General features: G+C 41.4%; 1 protein-coding gene and 2 pseudogenes across 2 annotated transcripts; all 3 read left to right on the forward strand.

Moving 5' to 3' along the window:
* Positions 1–2,317: 2,317 nt before the first annotated feature.
* Positions 2,318–2,716, forward strand: LOC143556960 (putative aquaporin TIP1-1 pseudogene; annotated as a pseudogene).
* Positions 2,717–15,123: 12,407 nt separating this feature from the next.
* Positions 15,124–17,181, forward strand: LOC143556968 (aquaporin TIP1-1 pseudogene; annotated as a pseudogene). Its single transcript, XR_013139478.1, has 2 exons — positions 15,124–15,138; positions 16,673–17,181. The product of XR_013139478.1 is annotated as an aquaporin TIP1-1 pseudogene (transcript).
* Positions 17,182–19,874: 2,693 nt separating this feature from the next.
* On the forward strand, positions 19,875–21,321 carry LOC143556961 (uncharacterized). The gene is made up of 2 exons (XM_077046156.1): positions 19,875–20,931; positions 21,287–21,321. Exons 1-2 carry the CDS (start codon positions 19,875–19,877, stop codon positions 21,319–21,321), a joined length of 1,092 nt encoding a protein of 363 aa, XP_076902271.1.
* Positions 21,322–26,341: the final 5,020 nt, after the last annotated feature.

Consider the following 26,341-nt stretch of genomic DNA (forward strand, 5'->3'; position numbering starts at 1 on the left):
GGAAATATGTAAATGCCCCTTAAAAAAAACCAGTATTTGTTTAGACGTTTTCGTCGTTTAGAGTGAACCGTTAACACCTCTCGTACCAATCGTAACAATAGGAAAGCTAAACGTATCTCTTTTATGTACCGAACAAAGACACAAAAACCTTTAACAGTAAAAATAAAGAGATGACATGACGGATTTAACCGGGATTTAACAGAGGTAACCATCAAAACAATTATATCATTTGGAACAAATCATTATCTGTTTAGACGCTATATGAGATCTCGAAAGATCATCTAGTCTTTAATGTGTTTTGTCATGTTTTGGCTTCAATGTGTTACATTTAGTCAAATTGATTTTTCATTTTTTATTTAAAGATAAACTTAACTAGACACTTTGGTGACAAAAATCAATGCTTTAGACAAGACAACGTGGTGTCAATCTTTTACGTACACGTGTCAGTCCCTCATAAATTTGGAGGTGAAGCTTAGCTGTCACTCCTCTTCAGTTCACACACCACTCCTATTTGTGTTTCATACTAATAACATAAGAGCCCTCAAGTTTGCTAACTTTCGTTATTGTTAGTAGAGAATCTTAATCAAAATATTAGGCGGGCCGTCTCTGAAAATACCTTCAACTTTTTGGGCATGGGCTAACAAAAAAGTAGGGCCTTTAAATATAAACTCAATAATTCCCATAACATTTAAATAATTGTGATAACCTTAAACAAAATAAAAGTATTATAACGAAATGATTAAATTTAAATAGTTAAAATGAATCGTGAACCGCATAACATTTTTGAAAGCAAAGCTCGATCAACTCATTGTAATCCATACTCTCTACTATATCATTCTCAATATCAATCACGATTTAAATGGCTAATGTTAATGGCAAAAATTATGAGCTAGATGGGCAAAAAGAAAACACAAATAGTTAATTAACATCAGAAAAATAAATAACTTATTACTAAATATGTTGGACAAAGCGTGTGTTTTGGGGGGCTAAAAATGGGGCTAGTCTTTTTTTTTTTCCTTTAACTTGCATTATGTAAAAAAAAAAGCGGTTACAAAAATGATATAGATTAGTCTGAAGACTCGAAATTGCATGTGCAAAATCTTGAAACAAAATAAGGGCTTTTCCACTCCCACCATTTATATTCAAATGAACTGCATCTGTAAGAAAATATTATATACTAGATTAAACTATTTTTATTCCTAAAAAGGTTGGGGCCTTAAGAAGGAGTGGGTCTTGGGCTGTTGCCCACCTCGCCTCTCCCTTGGGCCGGGCCTGATATTAGGTCTTAAACTACAAATTTATTTCCCCTTCCTGAATGGACCAATGAATCTTTTAAATAAGCTACTAGCGAAATAACTATATCTGGATACAGTCACCTCTGAATCAAGGAAAACTCTCACCTAAGGCCAACATGCCCAACACCCATGAACACTCGTCTGAAGGCACGACAATGCAGTGAGATAAACCAGTTCGGTTCAAGGATCGAACTAGCGATCACTGCCTATTTTCCTAGTTTCCCATCATCACCCGATGCCACCAACGAAGCTAAATAGTAGGAGCAGGATTTGAACTTGAGTCATCAGGTCTAGCTTAAACTTCAATTAGCTGGACATTTGGACTTCTTTTTTTATAATTGTTAAATGATGATAAATAGATAACATTGTACATACATATTAAGTAGACGTATAAAAGTAGTTTACTATACATAAATAAGGCTGATTGTAGTTGGCTAATAAGTAATAAGAAGCAACAAAACACACTATAGACTATGTGTTATGGTTTAGCGTCCCATGTTACAACTTAACTTAAATAAAGATATTCGATTGGAGGATCTGAAATTCAAAGATAAGTGATAAGTACATGTTAGTTATTAGCAGTAAGCTATAAACGCAGTTAATTTTCTTAATCAGTTAATATTTCGAAAAAAGTATGAGCTGTGTATAGTGTATATCACTCCGACATAATAATTTGTTAAATTCTTAAATTGGTTTATTATTTAAACATGATGAATAATAATTAAGAGTAGGGGTGACACTATGAGATATTGTTTGGTTGAAATTGGACCATAGTTGTTCCTATACTAAAACTTTAAGGACTTTAAACCAATTAACCACTCATTTATTATACCATCAACTGTCAAAACCTTCAAAGATATTAGTCATATTACCTACAACCGGTTAAACCGGTCACCCACACTCCATAACCTCATCAATATAAACCATTGAACATCCATGATCCATGCATACGTTGTAAATTGTAACTCTAACTACTTGTGTACTATCAATAACACACATCCTTGATCCAACTTATTCCAACAATGCCACCAGTACAATTCCACCGCCAGCTTATTGACCGTGTCGCCATTGGTCGATACGAAGATGAGGTCAGAGACCCCGGCGCCATCAGGGCTTTTGTTGCCGAGTTTATAAGTGTCCTCATCTTCGTATTTGCTGGACAAGGGTCCGGAATGGCGTATGGTAAAATTACTGGCGGTGCTGCAACCAGCCCTGACGGGCTGGTTGCTGCCGCTATTGCACATGGGTTAGGGTTGTTTGTGGGGGTTGCGATTAGTGCTAATATTTCAGGTGGTCATGTGAATCCAGCTGTTACTTTTGGTGCTTTTGTTGGTGGTAATATTACTTTGCTTAGGGCCATAATTTATATTATTGCTCAACTTCTTGGCTCGGTTGTGGCTTGTTTGCTTCTTGCTTTCTGAAGAAACACTAAGTGACCCCGGGCAGATTACGGATAATCTGGGGGTTAAATAGATGTTTCCCACGAGGGTTAATTCCGGCAAAGATGGTTATTCTTCAGATGACCTGCAAAACAGACACCGTGAGCTTGTCACTGAGAAGGGGGGGTTCCTCCTTGTGACCACCCTCCGGCGTGAGAATCAGACTAGATTGTTCTGAATATAAGTGTATATTAAGAGAAATAGCTAGTGAAGATAAGATACCAGATCCTGATACCGTTCCAAGGTGTTGGAGTATTTATAGCCGAAGGTAGGTTTCCAAGCAGGTACAGCCAGCTGTATAATATTCCTTTTCTACCAACTGTGGGCTACGCACGTGCCATGCTGGTAGTTGGTGGGTAGGCAGCGGCTGGTAGTGACATGGCCGGCTGTGTGCTATTCCTTTCCCGCCGGCTGTGTACTATTCCTTTTCCGCCGGCTGTGTACTATTCCTTTTCCACCAACTGCAGGCTATGTACGTGCCCCGACAAGGGTTGGTGAGTAGGCAGCGGCTGATAGTGACATTTTGTACTAGAGCGTGCTCCTCGTACTGTTGTCGGTGAGCTGTCACCCTGTGATTGGTTCATGGGCTGCTTTGGTCAGATCTTGTCTATTTTGTCCATACCTTGGCAGGTATAGTACAAAAGATCTTCCAGAAGCGTACGGACTGGCTCATTTGGGCGGGAGTATTCCCGCCTTGCTCATTCCTTCTTCAGGTGACACTGAATTATTGAGAGTTAGTGCCTTGTGCGTGTAGCCTTGCTATTAGTGCGGGTAGCCTTCCCTGATGGCTTGTATCCGCAACTGCGGGAACAGGCGGGGTACTTCACCATTGGGAGGCTTTTCCTGCGGGAACAGCTGGCGTACTGCGCGTAAGGTCTTCATCTCCGAGCATGGTTGGTCCTGCGGAACCAGTTGGTCCTTGCGCAGACGTCCCTCTTCAAGGTGAGTTGCGGGTCCAACTGGGCTCTGCTGGGACCTACCTCTTCAAGTCCCCCCAGTCCAATGTTCTTCTCATGAATTGTTAATAAGTGAGGTGAACTTTTTGACTTAAGCAAGGGGTTTTAGAAAGGCTTTTTAGTTTTAAGGTTTTCCGTAGGGATTCTTCCCGCGGTTTTCCTAATGTCACTCGCAGAAATTCCCGAATTTTCTGCCTGATCTTTGGTTGTGATGCGGGTAGGTGTTTAACCCCTTCGCACATCGGGAGCGTTAAGTTTCACTTGTATAGATTTTTCACGAGGTTTTGGTAGTTTCGGACATAGTGATCAGTTATGTTCAACCACCAACTCCGCCTTGAAGTTTCAAACAAGCTAGTTCTCAACTTTCCCGCTATGCGGAGGTGCTATTTCTCTTTCCGCAAGCACGGTCCAGAAGATCCTTCTTGGTTTCAATTCCCTGCAAGTGCTAAGTATGTGAAGGGTTTCGCCTCGACACTGTACCCGCACTCGTCTTATAGTTTCTTTACTTCCAAGGTATTCTTGGCTTCCATTCCCTGCAGGTGCTAGGTATGTGAAAGGTTTCGCCTTGACACTGTACCCGTACTTGTCTTACGGTTTCTTGGGCACCAAGGTAAGGGGGTATATTCCCTCTTATTTTTGAATATTTGAATCTTTTTGTATTTTTTTTTTTAATTTTGAAATTCGAAGAGTTGGTGAATGGATAAGAACAGTCCAAACTGTTGAAGGGACGTTAGTGTCGTCCGACGGTTTCTTCTGACAGTTTCAGAACGTGCAGGAAGTTATGGCGACGTGACAGTATATGGTCGTTCCAGACGCTTTTTCAGGCGCGTGGGCGCGAGTTTTCGGGCACGTGGGTGCGAAGTTTACGGCGCGCGTCCTGTCAACAGCTGTTGCCAGCTTGCTTTTTCCACGTGTCATAGTTTCATTGCACTTGCGATTTTTTCTCTCTTCCGCATTAAATTCATCGCATTCATTGCGATGAGTATATAAAGGGGGAGAGGGTTCATCTTAATCCACACTTTCACTTTTCTCTTCTTCTTCTTCTAGGCGATTTCCGGCGAATACTCTAACTTTCCGTCGAGCATTCTCCTGAAATCGTTCTTTACATCTAAAACATGTCTTCTACTCATGATCCAGAAGTCACCGCCGAAGAGTCCGACGAGTATATCGAGAACCCATCGTCCACTTCTGACAAGGACGATAAGAGTACTGCTGGCGAGTGCCAGTGTGCTCTTCCCGTCGACCTCTATCAGTACATCGTCAGGAAGTTCATGCTCGAGCCTTTCGAGCCTGAGTTTCCTGCGTCTCATCAGACGGTGTACGATACCCCCAAAGGCAAGATAGGGGTATATGATGCATTCTTCGTCTATGGGAATCTCAGGTTCCCATTGACGAAGTTTGTATACCGTGTTTTGGAGAGACACGGTGTGCACCTGACAGAGGTACACCCAATGGTGATCGCCAAGATCCGCCATTTTGAATGGGTGTGCCTCATTCTTGGTGTGGAGCCCCATGTCGACCGCCTGATGACCTTCTACTCCTGGAGGTGCATCCAAGGCTGGTACACCTTGGTCACCCGGATCAAGGGTTTGAAGATCTGTGCTACCGAGCGCAGTCTTCGGTCTTGGAAGCGGGAGTTCTTCTACATCTCTGCCCGTGTCGTCCCTATTGCGATGACATTCAAGAACGGGAGAGCATTCCCCAGCCTTCACGCCTTCAACTACCAGGAGGCGGAATGGTTTTCCAAGATCTCCCGGATCCAGACTCCGGTTTACCGCTTTGCGGAGTCTGGGATGGTGATGCTCGGCATGAGCCGGGTGTGGAAAGATGCTGGGGCAGAGGCGCCACAGATTCCCATCGTCCTCGAATACGGTTTGAACTCTATCCCTTACGGTATGCTTCATATTATCCGCTAATTTAAGGTTTTTGTTCTAACCATTTCTTTCTTTTTATTTTCAGAGGGAAACAACTTGCAGTCTCTTCTGCAGCCGCGGGAGAGCGGTGGTCCCGCTCGGTTGGGTACTCGTGCTCTTGACGAGAACGAGTTGCCCATCCTTGAGCAAACGGCGGATCGGTTTGTGGAGGTCTACCCGCCAGGCCACGCGGCCAGGTAAGGGATTATTTAACCCTCGCCCTCTCAATGCTCAAACCTCTGCTGGAATTCCTCTAATTTTGTCATCTTCTGATGAGGAATCCACAGATGGTCCTTTCTTCGCGAGGAAGAAGGCTGCTGGCGGGAAGGGCAAGGCGAAGGTTGCCTCCACTGCCGATCAGGGGAACCGGTCTGACTCGGAGACCGAAAGCGAGGAGGCGACAGGGAACCCTGGTGGTGGTGAGACCACTGTTCCGGAGGTTGAGATAGCTGTCACCTTCGGGCAGCCTAGTACGACGACGGTGACCGGCGTGAAGAGGCCGGCTCCATCGGGTTCGTCCCTGCCTATCCGATCCTTCAAGCTCAAGAGAACTTGTAAGTATAAATTTCATTTGCTTTAACTGCATATCTTTCCGCCATTATACTTATATATCTTGTCTTCGTGCAGGCGTGGATGCTACCGCATTCCAGAGTGGAGCGGGGAGGAGCGTTTCTGGACCCATGACGGTAGGTTTGGTCAACCTACCCGAGGCGATGACCCAGGCGGCTACGCCTGTTTGCAGTATTGGTTCAGTTGCTCATCCCGTTGAGGCAACTGTTCCAACTGTAACATCATCCCCGCCGGCTGTCAGTGCCATCTTCACGGAATCCTTCACTGAGCCGGCGGTGGTTTCTTCTGCGGGTTCTTCCGCGGCGACTGCCACGGTTGTGAGTTCACCTCCGGTGAGTTCACCTCCGTTGGTTTCTACCGCGGCGGCCTCCACTATGCCTCCTCCGGCGCCAGCGACCGCGGCCGGTTCTTCAGGTATGTTCGGGGTTGTGGCGTCTAGCCAATCTTTGCCTCATTCCCGTCTCCTTGACCTTTTGGATGGATATCCCTTAGGTTCAGGTGATGGGTTTGGTGGCTATCGGCCTGTTGTCGACCCTACAGGTGCGTGGGGTTATCTTGGCCTTATATCCCTTTTATCATTTTTTTTCTCTTAACTGTTTTTTGTTTTATTGCAGTTCGTGATTCCAACGAGGTGTACGCTCCTCGGTGGAGTATCCGCCGGGGAACGACCCTCCGGACTGCTGCGGATTGCGTCGAATGGGCGCGCCACGCCGCCCCAAGCGGTGCGTTGGGGGAGGCAATGGCTAGCTACCAGGAGGGTAGGCTAACCAATGAGCTTAGAATTCTCCTTGCCCGGATGCAGCCGCGCGTCGAGCTGCTTTGTCGTGAAAACGACAAGTTAAAGACGGCGCGTAGCCTGGAGGTGGCTCAGGCGGGCTATCCGGGAGGAGAATAAGAGGCTCGCCGCCGTTGCTGCGGAAAAGGAGAAGGCCTTCAAGGCCCTCGAGGTTGAAGTTCAGGCCCGGCTGGAGGCCCGTTCCAAGGCTACCCAAGCTGTTAACGAACAGCTTCGGTTGGCTAAGGAAACTGCACGGAACGCAACTGAGAGGGCCACCAAGGCTGAAGCTGTTGCTGAGCCTCTACGCACCGAGAATGAGGAACTTAAAGCCAAACTCGAGAGGCTCCAGCAGGCTCATGATGCCTTGGCCATGGAAGACGCCAAGAAGCTCCAAGAGATCTTGGACCAGAGGGGCATGCTTGACCACACTGAGCGTAAGCTGAAGAGAGTTGAAGATGCTGCAGCTAAAGATGTGTTGCTTGCCAACCTTACTAAAAACGAAGCCGAATGCGCCCATGATGAAGCTCAAGCTGCCCTCCGGGAGGCTCTGGTTACCAAGGAAAGGCTTCTACGAGAAGCGTTGTCGCAGGTATGTGCAGCTTCATAACTTCTTTACGCTTTTCCTTACACTTAGAAGAATTTTTGATATACTTCTGTTTTGTAGGTTGTGCATCGGGTTCTTACAAACACATCTTATGACGATGCCATGAGCGCAGCCCTCAACGCTTCTCATGAGGATGGGGAAAAGGCTGGCTTCCTGCTTGGTCTAGGGTTTGTTGAGAAGGGCATCCCGCCTTCCAACTTCCCTCTATATGACGTAGATACTGAAGCTGCTTATGACCAAGCAGTGAACCAGTATGCTGCTTTCCCGCATCCGGTGGTGGAGAAGGTGAACGAGATTACTGCTGCTGATGATGGGCTAGCTATTCTCAAGGCTTTTTTTGAACCGCTACACTCAACTGATGGTGCGGGTTCAAGTGGGAGTGGTCCTGAAGCTTGAGCCTTTAGATCCCTCTCCACCGTTGGAATAGATTTTTATTTTTGTATAGATTTATATTCTTGTATGCGGGTATGTGCCCGGTCATTCTTGTAATACTTAAATTTTTATGGAATATAAATCTTTTGTTAATGCCTTGCCTTGTAAACCTTATATGTTTTGCTCATGCATATTCTAGTTTAACTTAGCAATTTCTTAAGTACTTTGGATAAGTTAACCTTTCAACGTGGCAGATGATAGGTTAAAGTTTTGCTTCCTCTTTCGTGATTGTGCGGGTAAGACCGTCACTTTCACTTAGTAGGATGGCTAAACTTTACCTATATCTGACCTGCGTGGAGGTTTTCCTCATCTTTTCCTTAGAAATTTTCTAAGTGTTTTGAATAAGTTAACCTTTCGACGCGCGGTTGTCAATAGGTTAATGTTCAGTTTCCTCTATCATGATTGTGCGGGTAAGACCGTCACTTTCATTTAGTGGGATGACCAAACTTCACCTATAACTGACCTGCGTGAAGGTTTTCCTCATCTTTTCCGTATAAATTTTTTTCCGTTTTTTGTGTTTATGCGGGTTTTGCCGCATTCCACACGCAACGACTTACTTCTTCCCATATTTATGTGGTGAATACCGGCATATCAGTGTGGGAAGTTCATAAGTATAAAGGTAAGGCTATCAACACAATGTGATAAAGGAGAATCATTTCCATTAGAAGTGGCTCTAGGCCTTTTCTTTACAAGTTTGGAATTGATCTACATGTAACATTTGCGTAATTGAGCTCCATTCCATGTTCTTGGGATGGGAGTGCCATCGAGCCTTTCGAGCCGGTATGCGCCCTTTCCCAAAACTTCTTTGATAATGTATGGTCCTTCCCAGACCGGGGCCACCTTTCCTGGGCGCTCTTGGTTCGAAGCCTCGGTGTTACGCAATATGTAGTCTCCTACATTGAAGTTGCAGAGTTTTACCCGCGTGTTGTAGTATTTTTGCATTTGTCACTTGTAGTTTTCTTCACGCGCTCCGGCTAAGTCTCTGCGTTCCTCGGTTAACATAAGGTCTAACCGTCTTTCCGCATCATTGTCTTCTGGCTGAATCAAGACCCTTGGTGAGGGTAAACCAATTTCGACCGGGACCATGGCTTCAATACCATAAGTGAGGCTGAACGGGGTTTCTCCCGTACTGGCCTTTTTCAGCGTTCTGTTTGCCCAAAGGACGTGTGAAACTTCGTCCACCCAGCCAGATCTGTGTTCCAAGAGTCTTTTCTTTATGCCGTCGACGATGCTCTTATTTGCTCTTTCCACCTCACCATTACCCTGCGGGTGCGCCACTGAGGTAAAGGTGTGGGTGATTTGAAGTTCTTCCAGCCACTTTTGTAGCTTCTTGTCAGCAAAGTTGGTGCCGTTATCGCTCACCAAAGTCTGTGGAAGTCCAAAACGACAAATAATAAATTCCCAAATAAATTTTTTAATATGTTTTGCGGTTGTTTGGGCTAAGGGTTTTGCTTCTATCCACTTGGTGAAGTAGTCGATGGCTACCACTAGAAACTGAACGTTTCCTGCTGCTGTGGGAAATGGGCCTGTCACATCGATAGCCCACTTCTGAAATGGCCATGAAGAGGTGACTGGAACAAGTTCATTCTTCGGGCGATGCGTGTTGGGTGCGTAGAGTTGGCAAGCCCTACACTTTCTGATGTATGCCAGCGCATCCGTATGCATCCCCGGCCAAAAGTATCCCGCGTTGTTTTGCTTAGCTACAACAGCGCGTGGACCTGCGTGTACTCCACAGATGCCCTCGTGCACTTCTCTTAGGAGGTAACCAGCATCTTGGTTGTCTACGCATCTTAGGAGTGGGCCAAGAAAGTTACGTCTGTAAAGGATGTCATCGATGAGTTGATAGTTCAGGGCTTTACAACGTATTTTTCTTGCCTGTTTTTTTGACTCTGGTAGTATACCCGCCGCAAGGTAATTTATTATTGGTGTCATCCATGTTTCTGTGCCGGTTTGGATGACATAGATTTCCTTGTGCTTGACTGATGGTGCTCCAAGGAGTTCAATGCGGATGTCCTTTCCCAAGTGGGTGAAGTCTAATGATGCAAGCTTGCTTAACGCATCCGCAGATTTGTTTTCGCTACGCTTGACGTGTATGACTTTACAATCGTTAAAATTGCGCATAAGGGTTTTTGCTTGTGCGAGGTACAGGGCCATTGTGTCGTTCACGGCCGTGTACGTCCCGTTTATTTGGTTGGCTACTAACATGGAATCCACGTGGGCTTCCAAGTTCTTCACTCCCATCTTACGCGCAATTCTCAGCCCGGCCAAGAATGCTTCATACTCCGCTTCGTTATTCGTACTTGGAAAATCCAGTCGAATAGCGTAAGTGTATTCTTGGCCTGCTGGGTTGGTTAGTTTCAACCCTGCGCCTGAACCCTCGTTGCTGGCTGCTCCATCAGTGTAGAGTCGCCAGACATCATCGATGTCCTTTGCTGGGGAGGGTTGAGCCTCCTCCTGGCACTCTTTCTCCCGCGAAGCGGGGACTTCCGCAATAAAGTCGGCCAAGACCTGGCCTTTTATGGCTGGTCTCGGTTTGTACTTTATCGCGTATTCTCCCAATTCTATTGCCCATTTGGCTAGGCGTTCCGACAATTCGGGTTTGCCCAGAACGTTTGCAAGTTTGAAGTTGGTGAGAACGGTGATTGGGTGACCTTGGAAATATCGTCTTAGCCTGCGTGAAGCCTGTACAAGTGCTAGGACTAATTTTTCCAGGGTAGAGTACCGGGTTTCTACGTCTGTTAGGACACGGCTAACATTGTAGATTGGCATCTGTATGCCTTTACGCTCTACTAGCAGGACTGCCCCGGTTTCTCTATCTGTGGCGGAGAGGTATAAGATTAATTCCTCCCCCACTTCTGGTGCTGTGAGCGTTGGGAGTTCGATCAAGCGTGACCGAATTTCCTGAAAAGCTGCTTCCGCTTCTGGTGTCCAGCGGAAGTGCGTTTTCTTTAAACAGTTTCTCAATATGGACACGAATGGGAACGACCTATCTGCATGGTTTGCCAAAAAGCGGTTAAGTGCAACTAGTCGTCCATTCAGTGTCTGAGCTTGCTTGATGGTAGTAGGTGATTCCATTTTGATAATGGCTTCGACCTTTTCAGGGTTCGCTCTGAAGCCATCTTTAGTAACGATGACTCCTAAGAACTTCCCTTCTTCCATCCCAAAGGAACACTTGCTCGGATTGAGCTTCATGTTTATCTTTCTGAGTGTGTTGAAAGTTTCTTCGATGTCTTTCAACATCGCTTCTGGCTCAGGGCTTTTAACGACCAAATCATCCATGTAGACTTCCAAGTTCCTCCCAATTTGGGCATGAAACTCTTTGTCCATCAGGCGTTGGTATGTGGACCCTGCATTCTTAAGTCCGAATGGCATCATTTGATAACAAAATGTGCCATCGGGCGTCCGAAATGCGGTTTTGTCCTGGTCGTCTATGGCCATGTGGATTTGATTGTACCCCTTATACGCATCAAGGAAGCATTTAAGGCGAAACGGTGCTAACGAATCTATCTTAAGATCAATTTCGGGTAACGGATAACAATCTTTGGGGCATGCTTTGTTTAAGTCTTTGAAATCTATGCACATGCGCCATTGTTTGTTAGACTTCGGTACCATAACGGGATTTGCAACCCATGTTTGATATCTGCTAACGCGTACGATGCCCGCGTCAAGGAGTTCCTTGACTTGGGTTCTACACGCGTTAGCTTGTTCCGCCCCCATTACTCTGCGCTTTTGAATGACTGGCGTAAAAGCCGGGTCACACTTGAGCTTATGCTCTGCCTTCGAGGTACACCAGTCATGTCAGCTGGTGTCCACGCGAAGATGTCAGTGTTTTTCTGTAGTAAGCGTTTGAGTAAGGTGCGCGTAGGATCAGTGATTGTTGGGCCAATGGTAACAGCCTGGTCAGGGTATTTGCCATTGAGGGCCCATTTTTCTGGTTCGGTGATGGTTGGTTTAGCCATCTTTGGTTTGGGTTTAGATGAGACAGATGCGATGCATACCTGGGGAATACCGGTGATCATCGCTACACCCTCAGCTGTTGGCCATCCCATCATGCCGTGGACTGAAGATACCACGGCCTTGAATCTTTCCATCCCGTCTCTCCCGAAGAGAATGTTGTATGTGTGGTGTGGCTTCCTCATCACGACGAAATCCACGTCTTCTGTGCGGGAGTGTTTCCCGTCCGTGAGAATGACGGGGAAAGATAGGATACCCAGGGGGTGTTCGTGCTGCCGTCGAACCCTTCCATCGAGGCGTAGACCGTTTCCAGGCGTTCCTTGTCTTCGTCGTCTAGCTTGTCGAAGAACTGCCTGTACATAACCGTTGACGAGGCGCCGTTGTCAGCAAGAGTGCGGGAAGTGATGTAGTGCCCCAGCTGGCTTTTGATGACGATTGGGCCTTCTTTGCTGGGTCCTCCTGGCACTCGCGGGAAGCGCACCTCAGCTTCCTTCCACGCGCAAGGTTCTTTCGTTCGTCTTTTTCTTCCTCTGATGTTACTATGAACCATGTGGATGCTGATGTCAATGGGTTTTCGTCCATTGCCTTTGTATCGGTTATCATTCCTCCCTCCATTCTTGATTGATACCACAAGGTGTGCAAGTCTTCCATCCTTGACGAATGTTTCAACAATATCCTTCAAGGATGTACACTCCTCAGTGTTGTGACCCTTTGTCCCGTGGAAGTCACAGGATTTGCTCTGATCCGCATTAGGTCGCTGCCGGATCATTGGAGTTATTGGCCATGGGAGTTTTTCGGTGGCAAATATCTCCGTGACGCTTTTGGTGAGTGGCGTCCACCGGTGTTTTCGGCTTGATGGGTGCGTGTTATCCCTTCCGCCTACTAGAGGGCGAGAGCTGGATGAGGTGTCAAAGTTTACCCTTGACTGCCAAATACCTAGCTTCCTCTTTTTGTTTTGCCGGGCGGTCCGAACGTTGTTTTCTCTAGTCCTCTGCGTGTAGAGGTGTGTATTCTGGGGAAGATCCCTACCCAGTTGCTTCTCCATTTCGGCAAAGCGCTTGGCCGCCGTCATGATGGCATCCCATGTGGATGGCATGCCGTCCTTACCTGTCAACGTCCGGATAAGCTCTGGGTATTCGGCGCCCTGGATGAAAGCGGCGCGAACAAGATCTTCGCTTATTGTGCCCAGACTCAGCTTTTTCGAGTTGAAACGAGTGATGAAGTCTAGTAAGGATTCATCCTCCTCTAAGACAGTTGAGGATCGTCCACTGCTCTTCAGTATATTTCCTCTGTTGACTGAAGTGTTGGTTAAACTTGTGTTGAAAGTCCGCCCAATCATAGATGTGATGGACCGGTAAACGATCAAACCATGCCCTGGCCGCTCCAACCAGCGTCATCTGGAACATATAACACCACGTGGGTTCCGTCCAGTTGCTGACGGTTGCCCCCGCTATGAATCTGTTCAAGTGATCGTCTGAGTCGGATATACCATCATAAGTGCCGATGTTGGACATCTGTTTGGCACTCTTCGGGGCGATTGCTTCCGCAATGTCCCTTGCAAATTTGGACGTTCCCGCATTTGCAACAGTTAGTCTAAAGGTTTTGGAGAAGTCACGTGGGTTTCCCCCGTGTTCCTTTGTTTAAAGGTTTCTCCAAAATTCCTTGGTTGGAAGTCCGTTTTTTTGCGCTTCCCTTTCGCCCTATGGCGAGGGTTTGCGTCACTGTCGGACTCCTCCCAATCATCGTCCAAGTACTCGCACTCATTGCTCATGTTGAGCTGTTGTCGAGTGCTTCCGAATTCGTCAGCCTGCTGGAGTGAACGTAAACGTTCATCCAACTCAGCTTGGAATTCCTTCTGACGTGCTTCCGCCCACGCTTTAACTTGATCAAGTGTTTGGCGGGGGAGCCTCGTCTGTTGTCTTTCCACCTGGGTATCAATGAATCCCAGGGGATGATTATTTACTGCACTTACCCCGGCTTGGGTAACCGGGGTAGTGTTCGTAAAATTTGTGTACTCGCCGGTGTTCCCCCCAGTAGCTGGGGTTGTGGTTACCGGGGTTTCTTGGTCACTCGCTAGCCTTGGCACCGGAGTAACCTTAACCATCTTTCCAGAGGTTTTGAAAAAACTGAAAATTAGTTCTAGCTTTTATGCACGGATGGTGCCAATGAAGAAACACTAAGTGACCCCGGGCAGATTACGGATAATCTGGGGGTTAAATAGATGTTTCCCACGAGGGTTAATTCCGGCAAAGATGGTTATTCTTCAAATGACCTGCAAAACAGACACCGTGAGCTTGTCACTGAGAAGGGAGGGGTTCCTCCTTGTGACCACCCTCCGGCGTGAGAATCAGACTAGATTGTTCTGAATATAAGTGCATATTAAGAGAAATAGCTATTGAAGATAAGATACCAGATCCTGATACCGTTCCAAGGTGTTGGAGTATTTATAGCCGAAGGTAGGTTTCCAAGCAGGTACAGCCAGCTGTATAATATTCCTTTTCTACCAACTGTGGGCTACGCACGTGCCATGCTGGTAGTTGGTGGGTAGGCAGCGGCTGGTAGTGACATGGCCGGCTGTGTACTATTCCTTTCCCGCCGGCTGTGTACTATTCCTTTTCCGCCGGCTGTGTACTATTCCTTTTCCACCAACTGCAGGCTATGTACGTGCCCCGACAAGGGTTGGTGAGTAGGCAGCGGCTGATAGTGACATTTTGTACTAGAGCGTGCTCCTCGTACTGTTGTCGGTGAGCTGTCACCCTGTGATTGGTTCATGGGCTGCTTTGGTCAGATCTTGTCTATTTTGTCCATACCTTGGCAGGTATAGTACAAAAGATCTTCCAGAAGCGTACGGACTGGCTCATTTGGGCGGGAGTATTCCCGCCTTGCTCATTCCTTCTTCAGGTGACACTGAATTATTGAGAGTTAGTGCCTTGTGCGTGTAGCCTTGCTATTAGTGCGGGTAGCCTTCCCTAATGGCTTGTATCCGCAACTGCGGGAACAGGCGGGGTACTTCACCATTGGGAGGCTTTTCCTGCGGGAACAGCTGGCGTACTGCGCGTAAGGTCTTCAACTCCGAGCATGGTTGGTCCTGCGGAACCAGTTGGTCCTTGCGCAGACGTCCCTCTTCAAGGTGAGTCTTGCGGGTCCAACTGGGCTCTGTTGGGACCTGCCTCTTCACTTTCTCTACCGGTGGTTTGGTAAGTTGATCATTTATTATTTATTAGTTGTTACATAATTTAATAAAAGTGACTCACTTATTATTTACATAAGTAGAAATGATAAGTTGATCTAGTTATCATTTTCTAATATTATATACATGATTCTTAAAATTGATTTATTCAAAACAATATGGTATGTTAGTGAGCATGTGTTGTTTTGGTCCGGTTATGGGTTAAAACTGAACCTATAATATACGTTGATTTTTAGATTTTCATAATTGATTAGTTCTGATTATAAATACTAAATAGTTTAGTTAATTTTGTTTTTGGAAAAGATGCTTCGATTAACCATAATTAGTAGTTTGCTTTGAAAATGAATTAAGCTAATTTCAATAATTAAATCCATCTATAATTTTTTTTTCTGATAGTAAGATTTTATTCAAAAGAGGTCGGATGACAATGGGTCGGCTTTAGGTAATCCCAAACTCATACCCAATTATTAAAGCCCGTCCCAAACCAATAGAGTAATTATCCGTCAGGTTTCGGGTTTTCCGATCAGATTTCGGGTTTTGACAAAATCTAAAATCTTTAACATACTATTCAGAGATGACCCCACATACAAATACCATAAGATATCTAACATCATTTCTTAACTAAATCATAATAATAGAATTATAATTTGTTAACTAAGGAAACAAAATTCAGACTATAGAATAATTGATTTATTTGATTACACTGAATTCATGTTCAATCATTTAAATTTCATTTAGCTAATAAAATAATTTATTTATAATATATTTAGTATATGTTGTATATGTTGTATTAATATAAATATATAAAAATGCTATATCGGGTACATCATGTATATAATCGGATAAATTGGTCGATGTTATCGGGTAATCGGATACAATACTAATCCCAAACCATAATGAGTCGGGTATTACCCGTCTCAATTATGTTGGGTTTCAGATTTTCCCATCGTGTTCAGGTTTCATTATCATCCCTAAAAAGAGGCGGGCGCTAACAAGAAACCAGGTGCCACAAGCCAAAAACCGCCAATAATCCAAATTTAAACATAAATGATAAAAAAAATAGAGAAAATAGAAACAAAAGCTATACCAATCTCTTCAGAGAAATAAAACTGTAAAAATATATTAAAATTTATTTTTATCTTAGATAACATGAAATATTAGTGGCATACATATTAAGTGATAAACTATATTTCATAATCACTCTCAAACTCGTTACAATTATTTATATATCCATAAGAAAAACGTGTGTGTGCTATCATGATAAAATTGTATAGTACAATAATTGGAGGTAGGTATGCCTAGCTTATCACTCGTTAATTGACCATTATCTAATACATTAATTATTTTATAAATTCCAAACAATACTATTTATTTACCACTTATAAGACTAGATTATTCATCACATAAATATGTAACATATTGATACCAGTAGGCCAAAGACTTATCTGTCAAATAGTATAACTATTTTGTAATAATCATTATATACGTAAATTGTTAATATGTTACGGGTAAGAATTAACATTTTCGATAATAATATGCAGACCACCACCGGATTCTCCTTAACCTCCGGATTATCAGTACGGAACGCCTTTGTGTTCGAGATTGTGATGACGTTCGGGCTGGTCTACACCGTCTACGCCACCGCCATCGACCCGAAAAATGGAGTCGTGGGCACAATCGCTCCGTTGGCTATTGGTTTAATTGTTGGGGCCAACATCTTAGCCGGTGGGCCGTTTACGGGCGCAGCAATGAACCCGGCTGTCGCATTTGGGCCGGCTTTGGTTAGTTGGGACTGGGGGTACCACTGGATTTATTGTGCTGGGCCCCTAATTGGTGGTGGGCTTGCTGGAGCCATCTATGAGCTTATGTTCATTAGCCGCTCACATGAGCCATTACCTGGGTCAGAGTTTTAAGATTTAAAAAAAGACTGTTATGCCCTTGTTAGTTTTTTTTTTAATAAATGTTGTATTTCTTTTATTTTGTGAATTGTGAGTTGGTGATGTGTGTTTGCTTTGTATTTGCGAATTATTTTTCAATTTAAAGTTTTTTTTTTAAATAAAGTATTTTATGGCATCAAATGGTTGCAAAAGTTGCTAGCGGATCTTAAGCGGTCGACTGGGGAGTTGGGTGTACTCGGAGTACTCGGAAATGGTAAATATAAAGAAAATTAACTTTTGGATACTGTATATATGTCAAATATCATAAGTTTGTTAATATTTATAACAAAATAAGTTAATATCAATATAAAAAAATAGATAAATGCGTTTTTAAATACTAAATTATTTAAAATTAGTTAATCAGTAGTTAAAAAAGTGATTCTTTTTTAATATTGTAGAAATATGAATTATGTTTTATTTTTTAAGTCAAAATCAGCTCAAGTTGACCAACTAGATATGATTCTGGCTGAGGTTGACCACCTTTGATCGATTATTAGTAACTAGGCGGAGTTAAAGAAACTTCCCTCGGCGCCATATCTTGTAGCGAGTACTCGGGGAGTACTCGGTCTTGTAAACCTACTTTTACAACATTGAATAATACAAATAATGCTTAACGTACATAACTTACAAAGGCTTTCCGTACCAAACTTACACATGAAGTAAAATAATTACACATAAAATAAGTAAATTACTCATAGACGTTAACTAATTACGCAACATGTAAAAATAACTACACAACTTATAAAATAAACACGCAGCCTATGTTAATAATAGCACAAACTATATTTAAAACTTTGTACGTTTTGTACATTAAGCGTTCCTTGTACAATAACATACCCGATATTTTATATTATAAAAGTTTTTGCAAGCTGAAGTTAACAAGGCAGATTGGTACTATTTCGTAGGCCCACCTCTAATTTCATTTCGTGTGGCCCATTTATTTATTTTTCACATGGCCATGGGCCCATGGCCAGTTAAATATTATGCCTGATAACATTAATCTATATAGTTTTTTTAAGTTGAAACCGTGTGAGCATTCCTGAAACAGGATATTAATAATACATACTGATTTTGACGCTCTTGTGTTAGATTTCGAACCTGAGACAGTGAGACCTCACGAATGCCAAGTTTTAACCAGTACCACCATACCATTGAACCGAAAGGTCAACTGCATTATTCCCGATAACTAACGATTAATCTTTGATATATTAATTTCACTTTTTTAGTTTTGAAAATTGTTGGTCATTCTCTGTAAATAATAATTGATATTGACATATTTAATATGAAATGGTACTCCCATGTGTTTCGATATCTTGGCATTAACTATTGTTGGTCCCTCTACATTAATGTTTGCCATGTGAGAATTCTTATTAACATTTTTTTTGAACGATAACTTTCATTAAAAATTAGTATGACGCTAGAGCCAACAAACAATCAAGCAATTCTTATAACTAGAAGTCCTATTTCCGGAGGTGTGAAGGAGTTGAGACGCTTGTAAAGTATCTAAGATCGGCTTGTTAAAAGTTTGAATCAGATTGACCTTAAACATGCCCAAGAATAAATATACACGTGTTTAATGAATGAGCCCAAAACTAAGCTTCCCTTATTGAGCTCGAGTATGCTCACAAACCTGTTAGTCATATAGCTTTTTTAATATATTAAATATATATTAACATATAAATTATTAGATATTAAATTATTTGATAAAATAACGGTGTGTAACGTTATATAAGAATTATACATATAACTGCATGTAACTTAATTATTAAAATGTTTAATAAATAATAAAAAAATCCAGGCAAGAACTTGAAAAACTACTAATGACTAATGAGTTGAGCTTGTGCTTGAACAAAGACTGTTTCGGCTCGTTTACACCTATACTTTTTAACAGTGAGTGTAGAAAATATTCATGGTAAAATGTTATTTTCTATTTCTTGCAATTCAATATTGTTTTCTAGTTATAATTTGTTTAGTAATTGTTTGTTATATCTTTAATGAGGTTCGGTTTATTGAGCTGGCTGGATCTGGTGGGCTGGAACTTTGGTGGGCTTGGAGTTTGTTGAGGTGGGCTGGAGCTTTGTTGGGCCTTGGGCCAGTCTTCTTATCACAACTGAGATATTAATTCTTATTTATCTCAGTTGAGTTGAAGATATATAAAAGGAGGTGTTAGAGTTTATTATCTAACACACACAATAACAACTTTTTCTTGATTTTGTTAATTCTCTCTCTGTAATCGATAGCGAGTGCTAGGGTTTTGGTTCATTGTTCTATGAACTGATAACTTGTTAGATAGATTTGAGAGTTGGTAATAAGGTCACTGTGTTGGTGATCTTTTGTGTTGAAGAATTGTTGTCTTCCGCTGTAAGATTCAAGATTGATTGGTGAATAAAGATTTGTGTATTTCTGGTATCCATTGGTTTTAACATGGTATCAGAGCCAGGTTGCTCTTGATTTCTTGAAGACTCTTGGGTGATAATCATAAAATTAGGGTTTCGAGTTGAAACCCTAATAATTGGGCTTGGTTTCGCTTCCAGATCGGTGTATCTCTGGTCATCTGGTTGTGCGATCAACATTCTGTCATAGATCTGTAACCCTAAGTGAAGGTTACAGTCTTGACTCTTGGAAGGAATACCCTAACTTGGGCGCTCTCGGGTTACATCTTTCTACTCTTTTTTTTCCTTGTGCATTTAGGCATCTTATTGTTTCCAGAGGTTAATTGCCTAGTGTTTTCTTGTGCATTAGGCATTCTAAGGTTGTGTGGTTCTTGTTTTTTCCTTTTGTGGTTGTTCTTTCTTTATTTGATAATATGGGTGATGATAATGCTTCTAGTAGTGTTATTAATAATAATACGTTGATTAGCAAACTTGAAGCTAGTGATCCTTTGTATTTACATGCTAGTGATTCAAATAGTCTCACTATTGTGAGTATAAAATTGAAGGGGACTGAGAATTACAAGGTTTGGTCTAATGCTATGATGCTTGCTCTACAAGTGAAAAATAAAATTGGTTTTATAGATGGTACTTGCGAAAAATCTACTGATGTTGTTCTTTCTAGACAGTGGGATAGGTGCAATTCTGTTGTTCTTACTTGGTTGTTGAATTCTGTGTCTGAAGAATTGTACTTAGGGCAAGTTTACTCTAAATTAGCCACTGAAGTGTGGAAAGATTTGAAAGAAACTTATGATAAAGTGGATGGGTCTGTTGTTTGCAATCTGTATCAAAAGATTAATATGTTTACACAAAGTAATCAGTCTGTTACTGAATACTATCATAAGTTAAACATAATGTGGAAACAACTGGATCAAATTTTGCAATTGCCTTCCTGTACTTGTGATGCTTCTCAAGAATTTAACAATTTTAATCATTTAATCAAACTAATGCAATTCTTGATGGGTCTTGATAGTAGTTATGAATATGTTAGAACTGTTTTGTTGTTAAAAGAAGAGCTTCCTACTGTTAAGGATGCTTTTGCTATTGTTTCTAGAGAAGAGTCTCATAGGAATTCTAGCAATGGTTCTTTAAAGGGACAAACCCAAGGAATTGGATTTGTCTCTAAGACAAATCAAAATTTTGAGTACAAAAGAAACGTTGCTAGAAATCCTAATCAAGGTGTTAAATGTTCTCATTGTAATAAAATGGGTCATAGTGTTGAAAAATGTTTTGAGATTGTTGGCTATCCTTCATGGGTAAAACCTAGAAATAATTTAAGAAAGAAAGTGGTGACAAATAACAATGCTGTTAGTGATGTTCCAGGTGTTTCTAATAATCCTCCTAATGGTGGACTTACTCCTGATCAAATCTCTAGATTGTTAAGTCTTTTGAATGATAAGCCTAGTGACAATGTTCAAAGTTGTAATGTGTCAGGTAATTGTAATCCTTTGTTTTTTTCTGGTAGCTCTAGTTGTTGGTATAGCTTTAACAGTTTTAATAAAAATGAGTCTTGTCCTGGTTGGGTGATTGACTCTGGGGCTAACCAACATATGGTTATAAGGATTTGATAAATCAAGTTGATGTTTCTGATCTTAATATAACAGTTTGACATCCAAATGGTACATGTGCTACTGTAACCAAAATTGGTAATATTAGAATAAATGATAATGTTACTTTATGTGATGTGTTTGTGGTTCCTGGTTACTGTGTTAATTTGATGTCAGTTTATAAGTTAGCTAAAGATAGCAATTTGACTGTATCTTTTAATGAAGAAAATTGTTATATTCAGGATTCTTTAACCAAGAATGTCCTGGTGACTGGTAAACAGCTTGATGGATTGTATTTTTGTGGTGGTTTTTCAATATCTGATAAGGTGTGTTATACTAGCTGTAGTAGTGTGAATCTTTGGCATGCTAGGTTAGGTCATCCTTCTGATATTGTGTTGAAAGTATTGAAGGATTCCTTAAAATTAAATAAAGTTGAGAATGATACCCCTTGTGAGGTTTGTCACAAGGCTAAACAACATAGAGAACCTTTTCCCTTAAGTGATCATGTTTCAAAAAACTTAGGAGACCTTATTCATCTTGATGTTTGGGGACCTTATAGGATTCCAAGCAAAGAAGGGTTTAGATTTTTCTTAACAATTGTTGATGATTACTCAAGGGCTGTGTGGGTTTTTTTGACCCAATTACAAATTTTGTCCTTTAAAATAAGACGAATTACGGTTCGTGTCCTTTTTTTAGTTTCCTTGCAGGCGGTGTACTTTAAACTTTTTTTTCCTACAAGTTTTGTCCTTTACGCTAACTGGGTTAGAAAAAGTCAGTTAAATCCCATCACGTGAGGCACATGTGAGGGTAGTTTTGTCCTTTCATATATCTCTGCAACTAAACCCCCCTTTATCAGTCTTCCCCCTCTTTTTAACCCAACCCCACCTTCAATCGTTCAGGGTACAATTAGGGCTTCAATCAATTAGGGCTCGATGCGAAATTCAAATACCACGGCTCAATTGATGATGGCTTACTGTGTTTGTGGCAAGGTAGCAGTTGTTCGAACTTCATGGACTGATAGAAATCCAGGTCGTCGGTTTTTCTCTTGTCCGGACATGGTAAGTGTGTAATTCGATTTAAGTTCCAGTCAATTGTTTATACTTCATGTTTCTCCTCTTTTCCAGACATCGGATTGCCCCTTTCTTGGATGGCGTGACCCACCAATGTGTGAACGGGCATTGGAGATTATCCCGGGCTTATTGAAGTCGAAAAACAAGGTTGAACAAAGTTTAGAGAGTTATAAAGAACAAGCAAGGAAGATGAAGAACAGATTGGTCATTAGTTGGATCATTTTCATTGCAATTGTAATTGCAATGAAAATGTAACTAGTTGACTGAATTTGAAGTTGTTGACTATTTGTATTTTGACTTTATTAGTTAATTTAGGACTTTATGCAGTTTAAGTATTATGTATTTTTACTTTATTTTGGATGTAATTTTGGATCCCTTTTAAGCAATGTATCATCAGTTTAATTTGGATTTAATTTGGATCTTTGGTTAGTTTATTTTGGACTTTTGGATGGATGCTATACACAATCTGCACATTGTGCACTATCTACACATGATGCACAATCTGCACATTGTGCACTATCTACACATCCATCTACAACATCCATAAACCATAAACCAAGAGATGAATACTGCATAATATGATCTGATCTGATCCAAGGGCAAATAAGTAAAAACTGCACAATATGCACAAAAAGATGAATGAGTCATCTGCACAAACATCCATCTGTCAAACCATTAAATTATGTAAAATCTGATCCAAGGGCAAATATGTCCAAACCCTTAAAATAAGTAACATCTGATCCATCTGCAGTTCTGCACAACCATTACCAACAACCATAAATGCAAACAACAACCAAGTTAAATAATGAACAACCATATTAAAAGCTACTTGTCATTTAACAACTACTAAACATTAATCAACCATATTAAAGTAAACAACTTAAAGCAACATTAGTCCAGACAACAACTTAATACATCCATACCATGAAAAACTTGAAAAAAAGTCTAACTTAAAAATATCCATACCATAAAGTCATAAAAACTACAAAAACAGTCAAACAGTAGGCACATTAATCAGCAAGATTTTTCATGCATGATCTCTTGTTGTGACCCTTTTGACCACATGTCCCACAAGTGTTTGATCCTTTTGGCTTTGTCTTTCTCACTGCCTTCACTTTCTGACCTTCACCCTCCACAGCCTTTCCCTTACCCTTTGTGTGACAATCGTCAATTTCAGGTTAACTCCGTTAACTCAACTCCGTCAATTCAAACTTAAGATCACTGAATCTATAACGCATACCTCATTACATTTAAACTAGGGTTTAAATGACGCTTAACACTTACTACATGTGTAGTCTTTCGGGAATTGCACCGAAACGCAAACGAGTTGACACAAACGATTGGTGAATAAACGAAAAACGTCAAAACAGTAATTATGTGATAATTATGTGTTAGACTTATGTGTTGTGTGATAACATCGTTATAAACACTAACTCAAGATGTAAATAAGTTAGTTTAAGCTAGATAAGTAATACTTGGAAGTGGAGGGGCCAAAGTGTAACATAGATTATTATAAATAATAATAATAATAATAATAATAATAATAATAATAAACCCTAATAATTCTTCTTCCCACACAAATCCCGATCGGAACTCCTCTCCCACTTCTCCCTTGGCTGCCGCCACCTATATACACACATACAATTAAGTTCTCAAGTCTTTGATCGAAGATTAAGGTGCTAGGAAGGTATAAACGACTATCCTATGCATCCTTTATACTTAATTTTGATGTTTAATGGGTTAATTGAAAACCCTAAGTGCCGATTTTTATGTGTGTATGTAGTTTATATGATTGTGGTTGATTTGATGATGATATGATAAATAGAATGGATATTGTTACATGTTAATTGCTTGTGTCTTTAATTTGAGTTCAAACAAAAACCCTAATCATGTATGTAATGTGTAATTGATGTGCATGGATAGTGTTTATGGAGTCTAGAGTGTTATATGAATGCATGATGGTCCATAGATAGTTAATATGTTGAGTTTGGATGCAAACAGTTTCTGGACAGATTGTGTTATTGATGTTTAATTGACTGTAACGAGGTGTAAATGTGAAATCTGGTTGAGATTGTTGATACTACAGTAAACTAGGTTGAGTCTAGTTTCCAAAGAATATAAATTTGCAATTTTTGGACGTGGAAAAGTTAACTTTTATGATTTTACAAAAACGTTGTGCAAAGCTTAGTTGTTAGACCTGCTGTTTGGTTGTTTTGTAAATGTTATATCTCATGAACTATGAGACCAATTGGGTTGGTTCCACTTCTGGAAGTTGACTTATTAAGTTAGGAACCTAACCCAAGTGGTCTTGCATTTATTGGACTTTTCGTTTAACGGGAATTTCAAATAACATTCTGTTGCGCATGAATTTGACTGTTATGAGTTTGCTGTAATGATTTGATGATTGTGAGAAACCTATGTGGAATAAAAATATAATAAAATATGCTCTGGAAACCTAAGACATATATGCTTTTGTGATGATTTTTGGTAAATTAATTGTGATGCTATGATCGGTGAGATAGTACAATCTTTCAAGTAGAATTTCTGTCTTGGTGAAACTAGCTGCTGAGTTTTGTGAAAATGCATGAAACATGATACTTGCTATATAATTGTTATGTTTTGACCAAATTGCCCTTGCGGGGAATAATTGCTAATTGATTGTCATGATTTGACCAAATTGCTCTCATGGGGAATAATGGCTAGTTAATTGTTATGTGTTGACCAAATTGCCCTTACGGGGAGTAATGGCTAGTGATGTACTTTATGAATACATGACACGTAAATAATTGTTTACACATGTAACGTATCACAAATACATTTGTTAAAGTCACACACAATTCACAAATGAAACACGAAACATGTTATGTGCATAGGTATTATGTGCCGGGTCTAGAGACTCGATAATATTCCGACACTTAGAAAAAATCTCTTTGTTGTTTTAGAACGCTAGAGAGAGTTTTTCTGTGACGCGCATCTTGGTGAATTATTTTGGGAATACTTCGCAAACAGTGAGTTTCACTTTCCCCTTTTAAACTTTTTAAACGCTTTTCACTTGGGGAAGATAACATACTCCGAAACGCATTTAAGATTTTGTTAATATAGATTATATATCACTTGTAAAGACTAAGTGGCAAACGCAATAACTAAAGTCCTTCATTCACATCGAACCGTTTAATATTGGATAATAGCGAGTCATTGTTGAGTAGTACTACTGGGTTTGACAAACCCCACACAACGCTAAACTCGACTGGAGGTCGAGTGGGTGTAATCTTGGCTAAACACATACCATGGTCTGGATGACCTGGTGGCAAGGCAAATGATAAACAGTCAGCTTCGGTGTCGAACACTTAGTGATACTTGTTTTATAGGCTAGCTACCTATAGATATATAATTGACATAACACTATCTGGTAACGCAAAACGCTGTAACGCAAAACGCTTAACGCAAAACGCTTAACGCAAACGCTAAACGCTTTATTTTTATTTAAACTTGTGAACTCACCAACCTTGTGTTGACACTTTTGGTATGTTATTCTCAGGTAGCCGAGGCGGGCGCGCGGTTTAGGATCATGCATTGCTTGAAACACTTTTAATTATTCAAACTTATTTTAAACTGTTATCATTGGGTTTTAAGTCGTCCTGCGTGACGCAACATTGGTTTCTATGGTTTTTACGCTTCCGCATTTAATTACTCGTAAACGTTTTCATGGTTTTGAAACTTTGTTTTATGGTTTGATTATAACTAATGAATCCGATCCTGTTAGTTCACACCCTCTGACGGTAAAACTCCGTTAGTTGATCTTGAGGGTGTGACACTTTGCATCAACCTTTCCCTTGCCCTTTGAATCAACCTTTGACTTTTTCCTTGAACCACCATCTTCCCTTTCCACTGCTGACTTTTTCCTTGATTTCTTTGGCCTTCCAGTTTGCTTTTTGAATTTAGGAGCTGTGATCTGGATTGGGACTTGTGATGTGGGCCACATACTCATACCATTGATGGGATACACCTTGTAGCTATACACTGCCTTCCACCTATCCATTGTGTAAATTGGTTTGACAAATGTTTCTGGCCTGCCAACAGATCTGTCATGTGCACCCTTCACCCAAATACATGCCACCACATGTCTACAAGGTATCCCAGTTATCTCCCATCTCCTACATGCACATGTACTTGTGCTCATGTTCACTACACACTGATCACCACATGGACCTGTTACCTGATAATGAT

This window comes from Bidens hawaiensis, unplaced genomic scaffold, assembly GCF_021521415.1.
Source record: "Bidens hawaiensis isolate Kalapana, Puna unplaced genomic scaffold, B.hawaiensis_p1.1 tig00018764_1, whole genome shotgun sequence".
NCBI lineage: Eukaryota > Viridiplantae > Streptophyta > Magnoliopsida > Asterales > Asteraceae > Bidens > Bidens hawaiensis.